Here is a 13,374-nt window from a genome sequence, read left to right on the forward strand (position 1 = left end):
ATGTTTTTTAGTGGCACTTCTGTGAGTATGTCAGTATCTCTGTCAGTATCGCAGGCCAATTATTAATAATCTGGTGGTAAAGGTGGATGCTGACCTTAAATTTGACACTCAGATTAAAGATGTGGTGAAGTCTATCTTTTTTCAGCTAAGGCAGCTGGCAAAAATCAAACCAGTCCTCCAGAGACAGCACTTTGAAACAGTAATCCACGCCTTTGTGACCACCCGGCTGGATTACTGCAATGCACTTTATATGGGGGTTTGTGGGTCCTCCATTGCCAGTCTGCAACAAGTCCAAAATGCTGCTGCTCGTCTTTTAACTAACACTAGAAAGTATGACCACATTTCACCTATTTTAGCCTCACTCCATTGGCTGCCTGTTCATTTTAGGATTCATTTTAAAATGTTGTTGTTTGCTTTTAAAGCCTTGAATGGCCTGGCCCCACCATACCTCTCCGAGCTGTTACACCCCTACATTCCCAGTCGTTCTCTCAGGTCAGCTGACCAGCTGCTCATGACAGTGCCTAGAACTAGGCTAAAATCCAGAGGAGAACGAGCTTTTGCTGTTGCAGCCCCAAAACTGTGGAATGTATTGCCACTCTACATCAGACAAGCCCCTTCACTGTCTCATTTTAAATCTCTGCTTAAAACCCATCTTTTTTCACTGGCTTTTGATACCAGGTATCATGGTTGATGTGAGGTAAATGTGTTATGGGCAGTACACTTTATTTAGTTATTTATTCATTCTGATTTGATTTTACCTATTTTATGTTATCTTATTTTATTTCATTTTATTACTTTATGCTAATTGATTACTTTTATCCTACTCTTATTTTATCCTACTTCTTTTTTAGTTTATTTCTTTTACTTTTTAGAATTAGTTTTTATCTCTTTTATCCTACTGTTGTCCTCATTTTTGTGGTGTACAGCACTATGGAAACCTTATGTTTGTTTAAATTGTGCCATATAAATAAAGTGGATTGGATTGGATTGGATACACGATCACACACGCTCAACTACAAATACATGGCTACAATTACTCGTGTTAAATTTAAGCTTTTGGTTACATTTCTGCATTCATTTAAACAAACAGTCTGTACTGTAAATTAGATCAGTGGTCAGTTATTTACACATTTGAGCTTGTGATTAGATTCCTGCATTCACACACACACACACACACACACACACACACACACACACACACACACACAATGCTAACTCTATGGAAGTAACAAATGCATGCATGCTTGAAGAAGACCCAAAGTGAGCTATAAATATACATTTGAATTTTTAAATGTTTTATTTGAAACAGTCAGAGTGAAAACCACTGAACAGGTGAGTGAGAGTCAAACAATCTTCAGACAGTCACAATACAGATGTACAGTTTGGCTTTTAACCTCCCTGATAACTGCACGTGCAAACTAGGACTTCATTAGGACAGAAATACCTCTACAAAGTAGAACGGTAAAAGGCTTTAAAATAGTAGCAGTCATTGCAATTGGATTACATTACCATTTAAACAGTACAGTGCAGTTCAGTTCTCAGCAGAACTCTATTTTATGGAGTGTAAGTGCATTAACATAAATTAAAAATGTATTAAATTAAAAGGTGATTTAAATATCTAAACAAAAAGAATATTACGCACAGTTGTCAATGCTACAAATGCAGGTGCTTGAGACATAATTAAGATAGAAATACAAAACAGTTATCTCTGTAACCAAATAAAAAACATTTTAGACATCCAAATATTAAATTAAATTACTCTGTATATGTCAGGCGATGTTTCAGTAAGTAAGATTCACATCTTAAAATAATTTATGCAAATAAATTGGAATGATCCCACAGCCATGAAGGCCATTTAGGATTTACAATACCCACACTGCACAGCAGGAAGTTATTCTCAATGATAATAATAGACTTCAAACAGAGAAGCTTTTAAGACTCACACCTCAAACACCCAGACTTTCCTTCTGCACAGACTCTACGCATTCACTCTGCACAAACACACACCCTCTCCAAACAGACACTACGCTATCACTCTGCATAGACACACTCTCTCTCCAAACAGGCACTAAGTGACCAGCTCCATTAGGGTGAACTCCAGCCAGCTGATCTATCAGAGCTGGCACACTGTGGTCCTGGCACACAAGGAATGTCAACGGAAAAATGCCTCCAATAAAATTAGACCAATGAGAGGACCGGAAGATAATGTATACAAACTAGGGCTGCACCATTTCAGGAAAATATCTAATTGCAATTTTTCTGACAGATATTCGGATTGAGACTGTGATTTGCGATATGATTGTTGAACGTCAGTGAATGTCAGTTCAATATTCCAAATATCTCCTTTAATTTTTACCACCCCTGATTGGTGAGCAAGCCCAGTGCATAAGAGACACAGAACCCTCTGTGACCAACTGTAAAGCTCACCCATCAGAATGTCTGTACCTCTCATGCACTATGCACAGCCACCAACCAGAAATGACATAGTCAACCAGGAAGAAATGAATTAAAAAGACAGAAATTTGACTAAATGAACCATCTGCGATTATTTGTAGCTATTATATTGCTCATATTGCGATTAGGTTTACAATAATTGTGCAGCCCTAATACAAACATAGGTCAAAAACAAAAACTGAAAGCTACAGTAAGCTGTAATACAAAACCTCACCCTGTAGCAAACACCTTCTGCTGGTTAGTATGACATGTATACTAGCTGAATGTACAATTGTTAATTAGATCATTTGTCTTGTACCTAGTCAGTGCGAGTAGAAATATATATAAATATATTTTGGTCCAACTGGCTTGTCTCCTAATGGAGCGGAAGTATGCATTATTATTTTTTTTTTTTGTATATTTTTTATGCTGTGTCATGCGTTGTAGCATCTAGTAGATTGGAGCGTGCTCAGTTTGTGCCATTGCTGGCGTGCTCCAGGCGGGAGACGAAGGTGGACACAAACATCTCCAGCTGCTTGGCACGCTCGTCACCGGTCTGGAGGACCTCCTCGTGATTGGCCCGCTCCTCGCTCTCGTAGTCCATCACCGCCTGGTTGGAGATGAGTGAAAGGGCAAACACACGCATGCCACAGTGACGCGCCACGATCACCTCGTGGACAGTGCTCATCCCTGGAGGGGGCACAGAATTAGAAATGACAAAAAACAGGAAAGAATTCAGATAAGAACGGGAGGCATGGATGGAGGGATACTGGATAAAATGGTCAAATTACATGACACACTTCTGAAAGAGTTCACCCATTCTGCATATCTGGCTTCTGTCAACCAGTACCAGATGTGGATCCTCTGAGCTTATGTCCATCATTCTCACTAGATATGACTGAATAATCTTCATCGGAAATGAATACACACCACACAATACCACACCCTAACACAATAATATATAATAATATAATAATCTTCATCGGAAATGAATACACACCACACAATACCACACCCTAACACAACATATTATTGTGTTAGGGTGTGGTATTGTGTGGTGTGTATTCATTTCCGATGAAGATTATTCAGTCATATCTATCCCTCCATCCATGTTGTGTTAGGGTGTGGTATTGTGTGGTGTGTATTCATTTCCGATGAAGATTATTATATTATTATATATTATTGTGTTAGGGTGTGGTATTGTGTGGTGTGTATTCATTTCCGATGAATATGCCTCCCGTTCTTATCTGAATTAGATTATATACCTGAACATACAACATCAAGTAAGCCTAATATGAACATGAATCAGTACTGAGATGCAACAACAGAACACATATTTGATGTACTTTTATGAACTCTTTTACAAACGCTTTTGCACACCTCTTTTGTGGGGACAGGTGCGTCGGAATAGGTTACCCAGTTATACTTGAAAGAGAGAATCCCGCACACTGTCCATAACGCATGCAAACATTTATTCAGTATTCACAACGTTTCGGTTATAGACCTTCCTCAGGTGAATTTCTTTTAATGAACTCTTAAAATGGTTGCTGCCTCAAATAGCAAACACGGGATAGAAAACACTGGATGACAATGCTCCAAAGAGGTCACATGGCACAAAAAGAAGTCTCATGACCACATGTCTCCATGGATGAATAGCACTATCCATGCTTTTTGTGGCTAAGGTTCACCACAGCATTTTAAATGTGTTATGTGGAATTCTGTAGACTTTAAGTTGTATTTAATGCAGCCACACAACACTTCTCTGAGTATTTAATTCAGCGCCCTGTGTGGTGCAAAGTGATATTACAAGAGGGTCAGGCCAACACTGGCTGGTTTCCATGTTAACTTCAGTGGATATCTGGACAACATGATTTTCACATTACGTCAAATATTTTATTTCTCCACATGCTGAATTTTAAAATATTTTAACCTAAAAATGCACCTCCACCTACAATAATACCCACACCAAGAGGAAAAAAGTAATCCAACAGGAATGACATTTCTTACCGACGGCGTCAGCTCCCAGCTTGTTCAGCATGCGGCACTCTGCGATAGTCTCAAAGGACGGCCCACCCAGCACGCAGTACACGCCCTCGCGCAGGAACTCATCGAAGCCCAGCTCCGTCCCCACCTGGTGGGCCAGGTGCACCAGCTTACGGTTGTAGGCATCAGACATACAGGGGAAACGCACTCCGAACCTGAAAGAGAGACACACAGTAAATACACTACATTGTAGCAGATGACATATAGATAGACTTTAGAAGAACGGAGAGAAGAGAGGGAGTGAGAGAGACAGAGAGAGAAATCTCTCCATGCTCTTTTGAAGAGTTACCACTTTTGTTTTAATATTTGAGTTTATCATGGATTATACCATTTGTGTCAATGAAGCTTTGGCAACATATTGTATGATGTCATGCCAATAAAGCAGCCTCTACAGAACTGAACTGAACTGAACTGAACTGAACTGAACTGAACTGAACTGAACTGAACTGAACTGAATTGAATTGAATTGAATTAATAACTATACTGAATTAACTGAATTTTGAACAGAAAATGAAAGAGCATCCCCTTGGCCTGGTCTGAGCCATGCTGTCCCACTGACCTGTCCTCGTTAGGGCCGGCCAGAGGGTTGACACCGGCGAATCCCGGCATGTTGATGTGGTCCTTGATGATCATGACGTCTCCCACCCTGTAGTCTGGGTTGAGGCCTCCGGCCGCGTTGGTCAGGATCACGGTCTCCACTCCCATCAGCTTGAACACTCGGATGGGCAGCGTGATCTGGAGCAGACACACAACGGCAGGCATACGTCACTTACACACGACTGAGCTCCTCTTTCTTAGAGTTCATGAACTAAGGAAATAAAACGGGCTCCAAATATGTGCTCTATTCAGAATAAGTAACGTGGGTCGAGATCTGGGAGAGACAATGGCCATGCACTCAATGGCAGGAAGTTCAGGAACACATCAGATGAATGTTGAAAACTGAGAGCTGAGTTTTCTGTCTTCAGAGAAATTCATAAGGGATGTGCTCAAATGCTCCGTTAGGAATCAGTAATCTGAGAAAACTGTATGTGACCTCATGCGTTTACATTACATTTACATTCATCAATTTAGCAGACACAAAATTTTATCTAAAGCGACATACATACACTATATTGCCAAAAGTATTCGCTCACCTATCTTGGCACACATATCAACTTCAGTCACATCCCATCCTTAATCCATAGGGTTAATTATGACGCCGGTCCACTCTTTGCAGCTATAACAGCTTCAATTCTTCCGGGAAAACTTTCCAAAAGGTTTAGGAGTGTGTTTATGGGATTTTCTTTACCATTCTTTCAGAAGTGCATTTGTAAGGTCACACACTGATGTTGGACGAGGCAACTGGCTGTCAGGACCAGCTCTAATTCCCCCCAAAGGTGTTCTACTGGGTTGAGGTCAGGACTCTGTGCAGGCTAGTCAAGTTCATTCACACCCATCTCTGTCATCCATGCCTTTATGGACCTTGCTTTGTGCACTGGTGCACAGTCACGTTGGAACAGGAAGTGGCCATCTCCAAACTTCACACACAGTTGGGAGCATGGAATTGTCCAAAATCTCTGGGTTAATGCTGAGGCATTCAGAGTTCCTTTCACTGGAACTAAGGGACTAAGCCCAGCTCAGGGATGACCCCTTCATGTTCCAACATGACATGTGCAGTCCTGACCATAACCCAATAGAACACCTTTGGGATGAATTAGAGTGGATCCTGAGAGCCAGTCGCCTCGTCCAACATCAGTGTGTGACCTTAAAAATGCGCTTCTGAAAGAAAATTCCATAAACACACTCCTACACCTTGTGGAAAGTCTTCCCAGAAGAGTTGAAGCTGTTATAGCTGCAAAAGGTGGACTGACGTCATAATAAACCCTATGGATTAAGAATGAGATGTGACTGAAGTTCCTTTGTCAGTCAAGGTAATATAGTGCATGTCAATTATATAACAAGGGCAACTGTGCCCACAACTTTTCAGGCTACACTAGTCTAGCTCCTTATCTACGACGCTACCACTGTAGCCTACCACCCACAACACAAACCACTATGATACTGGCCAGATGGACATGGTTTCAGCAGGTCTCAACAAGTTTTTTGGGTGTTAAATATTCTATATATATATATATTTTAATGATATAACTGGAGGTATGACGAGGCATAAGATAGCAAGGCAGTAATTTGTTGCTTTGCACTCTGTCTTTTAATTATTCCATGTTGTCTTTTAACTATTGTATTTTATGTACTTTACTTTGTAAATTTTTTTAAATGACTGCCCTTTCCTGTTTTTATGTACTCTTTGCTTTTGTTTATGTAAAGCCTGTTACATTACCCCTGCGTATGAAACGCTATATAAATAAACTTGCCTTGCCTTGTCCCCCCTAAAACCATGAGTTAAATAAAAGACCTTTTCTATGCCCATACAGGCAAAGAATATGATTAATGATATAAAGGAACATTCGAGTCCCAGAGTGAATACATTTCCAGACTGCAAGATTGTATTCTTTATCAGTTCTGTGTAAATCTCGTTTGCTGTTTTATCGCCTACCGTACACCTAATCTGTTTCTCAGTGAAAGAGAAACATGTTGAAGCATGTGTGACAAAAGAATTACCTTTGTAGAATTTGTGTCAAATGAATGTTAAATTAACATTACATGAAAGAGTTCATACATTTGAGGCACTTTTTAAGATCCTGTAAAAACTGGATGAACACACCAAGTAATGACTACAAAACATAATTGGTTGAGTGTGACAAACATCATAGCACCAGGTTTACGATATTTTCAGCTGATGTTTAGACAAGAAGAAGGAAAACACATTGGGCCCTTCACATTCTTGGTGAAAGAGAGTTTGGTGACTACGTCACGTTTGGGTAGCAACAACCATTTTACCGGTACGCTAAAGGAAAATACAGCAATTACTCATGAGAAAGTAGTAGCGTCAAGAGGGGATAAGAAAACAAATGGACATTGATATAAGCAAATGTGAGCTTCTTTACAACGACGAGATGTACAAGTAGGCAACGGAGTGTTGCTTAAATAAAATAAAGACCATTAAATGCTGTAGATTTCTGTGGGCTCTCTACATTAAGTTTGGCTAATGATGTTACGATGCTGTAAGTTACTGCTGCCCATACAAACACTCATATTAAGTTGTTTCACACCCACTGGGTGAAGCAGACAGTTATATATCCATAGAGATCCTTTCCATGTTGGTCAACGTTTGTGATTACATGTTGAACTTGTCAGTAATGAAAAAAGAGGTTTATTTGACGTAAGATATATCTACCTCATTGGATTTCTATCTATACAGTAGCCACTCTTATCGTGATTCCAACAATTCTTAGTGATTTTAGGACACAATCCCGAGCTCTATATGCTCTAACATCTTAAGTTTCAACAGGCAGCTTTTTCACATGAGGAAACATCATGAGGTGATATGACTGCAGATGGTCTGTCTCTACTTACCTTCTGAATGGGGTAACCCTCATAGAGATGAAAACGTCCCTGCATACACACGCATGATGTCCCCTTCAGAGTTCCAAACACCAATCTGCCAGCGTGGCCATGCACTACACACACACACACACACACACACACACACACACACACACACACACACACACACACACATATATATGCACAGAGGAATGACTTAGGGTGGTATAAGGACACACACATTTAGATCCTTATGTGTGGCATGAGAGAACATAGTTAGGACTCACTCAGGACTCACTCAAGTCAATTTAATGACACTGAAAGCAACACACTTACTCGAATTACTGTGACAAATATACCTACACACCGCTCTGCATTAGAGAATACAGGGATGTGTGGTTCGTAACATCCAAACAGAATCACAGCTATATAATTACAGCATTCAGGCTTCAGACTCACATCATTGGGATGGAATTACAACCAGCCCTTATAAGATAAACAACATACCAGCAAGGAAGACACCCACCCAAACTATTGCATACAAACACAACACAAACACGAACACACACCCATGCATGCACACACACACACACACACACGCACGCACGCACGCACGCACGCACGCACGCATGCACAACAAATACCATCACAGATACACACACACAGACACTATCACTTACACACATATATAAAAATGCAACACGAAAACAAATACTGTTACCAAGCTACTAAAACACAGTCTCTTTCTTCGGTCACTGTTGTTCAGCTCCACAAACACCCTCCTACACACACATAGACTATTTTTCTCCCTTTCTCTCAGTCACACATGCCCCCCCCCCCCACACACACATACACATATCCACTCAGAAAGAGAGAGAGAGAGAGAGAACGAGAGAGAGAGAGAGAGAGAGAGAGAGAGAGAAAGAGAGGCTCACACACATTACGTTTCTCTCTCATACACACACACACCTGTGCTTTTGGGAAAGTTGGGGATGTCACTGTACTTGAAGACCACCTGGTCCTTCAGGCTGTCGGCCAGGCGTCCGAGCCCAGAGCCACACACGATGCCCACAAGGGGGCGCATAGACAGCTGGCTAAGTAGCCAATCAGCTGTGGCTTTGCACTCATCATACGTGTACCTGTCGAGAACAGAGGCACATAGAGGCACGTGAGCAGGTGGAGGTGGAGATATTTTTATGTTTGTGAGAGTGGATCTGTATCTGAGAGGCTGGTTCAGCCTCAGGTATTTACAATGTCAACATGGCAGAGCCAACCAGAGTTGCTGATAGGGCTCTCTCATCTGACAACAAACACACACACACACACACACACACACACACGCACACACACAGAGCTCTCTCTCACCTGACTCCGCACAGACTCACATGCATAGACTACAAACAGAGAGAGAGAGACAAACAAACATCCTCACACACACACAGGTCATTAACAAATAAGGATTTTTATAAATGTGTTATAAATGTGTGTGTGTGTATATATATAGCCTATATATATATATATATATATATATATATATATATATATATATATATAAATGGCCATAATGCATTAAAACAATATTTGGAGGACCGTTTTATGTCTTAATGGCTCATTCCATAAGCCGTAAATAACCTGTTAAAAATGTTAAAACAATGAATAATAGTTAACCTCATGAATAAAACTAGCATATGCGTGGCCCTGACATCGAATTGCGTCGTAGACAAGTAATTTCCCAGACGCTTAAAATACTGAGCCATCTAACATTAGATGATGAACTTCCTGAAACATAACGTGACCGCGCGCACGAAAAGGGGTTTCGGTGGCACGGTGAGTCACTGCAGTAAGGAACACATGTGGAAGACATCCACAATTCTAAAATGTCCCTAATCAACCCTAAATCGAGTATTTGTTTAAATGAACCTGATGGTCCCAATTAAACAACGAAAGGAAAGTGTCTCCGAAATGCTTACGTAACAGTAACGCGTTAATTTCCATCGCTGGTTTGCCGCGTTCGCCCGCATCCTTCGCGTGGATTCTGGCACCTCTTGCATCATCCTTAATTCTATCCCCCGACTGCGTGTAGACTAACCCACAGCGAGAAACGAGTAAAGCATTTAGAGTTTGGGAAATATTCAATCCGCGCAAAACACCATGGATCTTCAAGTGTTGAAGGCGGAAACGGCAGCCAACATTTGGCTAAAAGGCTCCCTATCATCCAGAGGCAAAAAAGAGTAGGCTAGTGCACCATCTGACCATTAGTCTAAAGAATAATAGGGAATCTCTGCTATTTCAACAAATGATTTTGAGTGAATTTACAGGCCTATTTCATGTCGCCTAAGTTAAAATGTCATATGCCCATACAAGCAACACTTTATTCCTTGAGACATTTCATCTTTCTCTCTGTCCCCATCTAGACTTACGCTATTAATTTCCCCCCACATAAAACCTACATCAAGCCTATATCGAAACCAGGCAGCCTATATCGAAACCAGGCAATCGATATCGGCTAAGGGCTTTATACCAACATAATATGTTAACTTGATAAATGTAATTTAATCTCTCAGACTTACCCCGGAGCAGCGTTAGATTCAGGAAACATTATGATGACGTCGATCGTAAGAAGAAATACAGTTAAACACCAATATAAATAGAGATCCGACAAATAATAGACTAATGTTATGACTGAAAAATGAATAAACAGCCTTTCCGATTCGTTCCAAATCCTCCACGACAATGCTTCAGCCTGCGACACGAAGTGGGTAGGCCTATATTACTGTCACGTATATTACTGAAGTTGTCGGCATCTTCTCTCCACTCCACGCCCACTCCCGGTTCTACGTAGTCAGATGTGAGCGACACCATTGGTTAAGACCGCAGGCGTTGGTCAAGCGTCGTCAAAATATAAAAGTCCGGAGTGAATACTGTTACGGTTACTGTTGGATGGCAGCCAATGAGACCATGGCAACATCACCGGCATCTTATGCAAAATCACCTGCCAGTGTAATCCTTTTTCTGCCTTGATCTCGCTCAACACACCAGCTCACATAATAGGTCTATCCACACACAAACACACACACACACACACACACACACACACACACACACACACACACACACACACACACACACACACACACACACACGGCCCTTCAACAGTCAGCAGATGTGAGCTTTCACACGTCTCAGACCCTTTCTTTCTCAAATTTACCCCTCTTTTCTTCAATCCCGCTCTCTCTCTCTCTCTCTCTCTCTGTCTCTCTCTCTCCCTCTCTCTCTCACACACACACACACACACACACACACATAGTCTGGGCGCTTTCACACTAGGTCCTCTGGACCGGACCTGGGTTCGTTTGGTCCGATGGTTCGGTTAGTCAAGTCAAGTCAAGTCATTGTATTTATGAAGCGCATTTTTTGTGTGCACAAAGTGCACACCTACGGTGGCGTATTGCTGTCACACTAGAAATAAAAAAAAGGCTCAGTATCAAGTAATTACGCAAAAGTTTCAAGTAATTACGTGAAAGTTTCTTGTTATAACAAGATCTTCTTCACGTTTTAACAAGATAAGTTTCATGTTATTACATGAAATTATAACGTTATTTCGTGATAATGATATTTTCACGTTATAACGTGAAAATATCATGATATTTCAATATATGATATTTTCACGTTTTTACAAGATATTTATCACGTTATTACTTGAAATTATCACGTTATTTCATGATAATGAAACTAAACAGAAGGAGGGGCAAGAAAGACTGGTTACTATGGCTCACAAGTCAATCAAATTCTATGTTAAGATCGGTTTATGGCGATTTTCCAGTTATTAAACTTGTGGATGATATTGTTATAAATGCAAACACCCAAGCATTGTCCAGAATATTCTGCACCTGTATGCAGTGGAGTGGCAATCGGGAGAGTCGGGAAGAATCCCGGTGTGGCGTTTTGGCCGTGCTGATGATTACTGTGATGAAGTGATCTCAAAAAGCTTGTTTAAACATTTCCTTTGCCGTACTCTCCAGCAGCCTGCACTGTGTGACTGCAGCGCTTCACTTTTCACCCCCAGCGGCCTCTCCCCGCAGCCCTAAAAATGCCCCCGCAGCCCTTTCTCCCTCTTGCGTTAAGTTGCTTTAATTGGATGGGAAGAAGAAGCAAAACTATCAGGCTACTCCTGCTCACCTCTCTATCCGCCTATACGCAGCGGCTCTCTGAGAGAGTTGGCTAAGTTGAGCAGATGGCAAATCAGTTTAATTGGCTCTGTTACGACCCTGCCGGTCTTTGCTTGCCTGTCTGTCTTTCTCTGGGTTGCAGGGCGGAGTCAGGTCACAGGTGCTGCTGATCACCTGATTGAGACACCAGTGCTATAAAGAGGACCTGGCTGGAGTTCGGGGTTCCCTCTCTCTCCATCCGAACATGCGTCGCCTTTGTCTTGCGTTTAGGATTCTGCACATACTCTGATTGACACAACATTATGCTTTCTTACCATCTCATTTATGCTGACTACACCTCATGCTTTTATACATATTTACTTTAATAAATATATTTTTGTTAACGCTTTATCCACGTGTGGTCTCCCTTATGTTGCAATCGCCACAAACGAGCCTGGTGGTTGTAACAGCTCTTTGTGGGACCTAGTTGAGCACCTGTCAGTTTATACAGGTGCAAATCAGTTTAATTGGCCATGAGGTCATAATGCTAATGCAAAGTCTATGGGGATTGTGTCAAAAAAGTACAAAGTTCACAAAAATCACAAAATAAAACCTGGTGCATTTCTAAGCAGGTAAGAGGGATAAATATATTCTGTGGCGCAGTAATATCCTCACTCTTGCACTTTCAGTTTCACTTTGGAGTGAGGATATTACTGCGCCGAGTCTAAGTGCTCCCAATTGTTATTCCGCCACACGATATAATTATCCCTCTTACCTGCTTAGAAATGCACCACGTTTTATTTTGTCTCACCATACTTGGTCGTGTGACTACTCGTGTAACTGTATTTTAATAGGGAAAACATGGAGGTGTTGGGTCGCTTCTAACTTCATCTCTGTTTGGATCCTAATGAATGACCTGAGCTAGCTAAGTCCTATCAAAGTAGCGCCGCACACCAGAGTGCACGCATTGAAACGGAGAGGTATCAACTCGTCTTAGTTAAGGGAATAACATAGTTTAATATGAAAAAACAGTGAAGTGTTCCTTTAAAGTAGTTAAATTTCTGATCGGCTGAAACTGGCCAAGGGCAATGATGACTTTATAACGGATGTAACTTTAAGCATGCGCGTAGGAACCGGAGGGGTCGCAGGGGACGTCTGTTGCCTGTTGTCCGCCCCCCTCGCCGCATTCCTGTTACTATGATGGACAAGGTGAAAGTAGAGTTAGAGAACATGGTGAGACAACATCAGCCCATCTCAGAACCCACTGAATGGGTATCCTCAATGGTGGCTACACACAAAAAAAGACACGGTCAAGATCCGTTTATCC

The 13,374-nt window shown here is 41.4% G+C and overlaps 1 protein-coding gene across 1 annotated transcript; it reads right to left on the reverse strand.

Annotated features, from left to right (window-relative positions):
• Positions 1 to 1,274: 1,274 nt before the first annotated feature.
• LOC134059437 (purine nucleoside phosphorylase-like) lies at positions 1,275 to 10,672 on the reverse strand. Its single transcript, XM_062515834.1, has 6 exons — positions 10,470 to 10,672; positions 8,869 to 9,038; positions 7,930 to 8,033; positions 5,036 to 5,211; positions 4,441 to 4,631; positions 1,275 to 3,123 (listed from the first exon to the last, which is right to left on the reverse strand). The coding sequence occupies exons 1-6, from the start codon at positions 10,496 to 10,498 to the stop codon at positions 2,903 to 2,905; spliced, it is 891 nt and encodes a 296-aa protein (XP_062371818.1). The 5' UTR covers positions 10,499 to 10,672; the 3' UTR covers positions 1,275 to 2,902.
• Positions 10,673 to 13,374: the final 2,702 nt, after the last annotated feature.

The sequence above is a fragment of the Sardina pilchardus genome, chromosome 2, assembly GCF_963854185.1.
Source record: "Sardina pilchardus chromosome 2, fSarPil1.1, whole genome shotgun sequence".
Lineage (NCBI taxonomy): Eukaryota > Metazoa > Chordata > Actinopteri > Clupeiformes > Clupeidae > Sardina > Sardina pilchardus.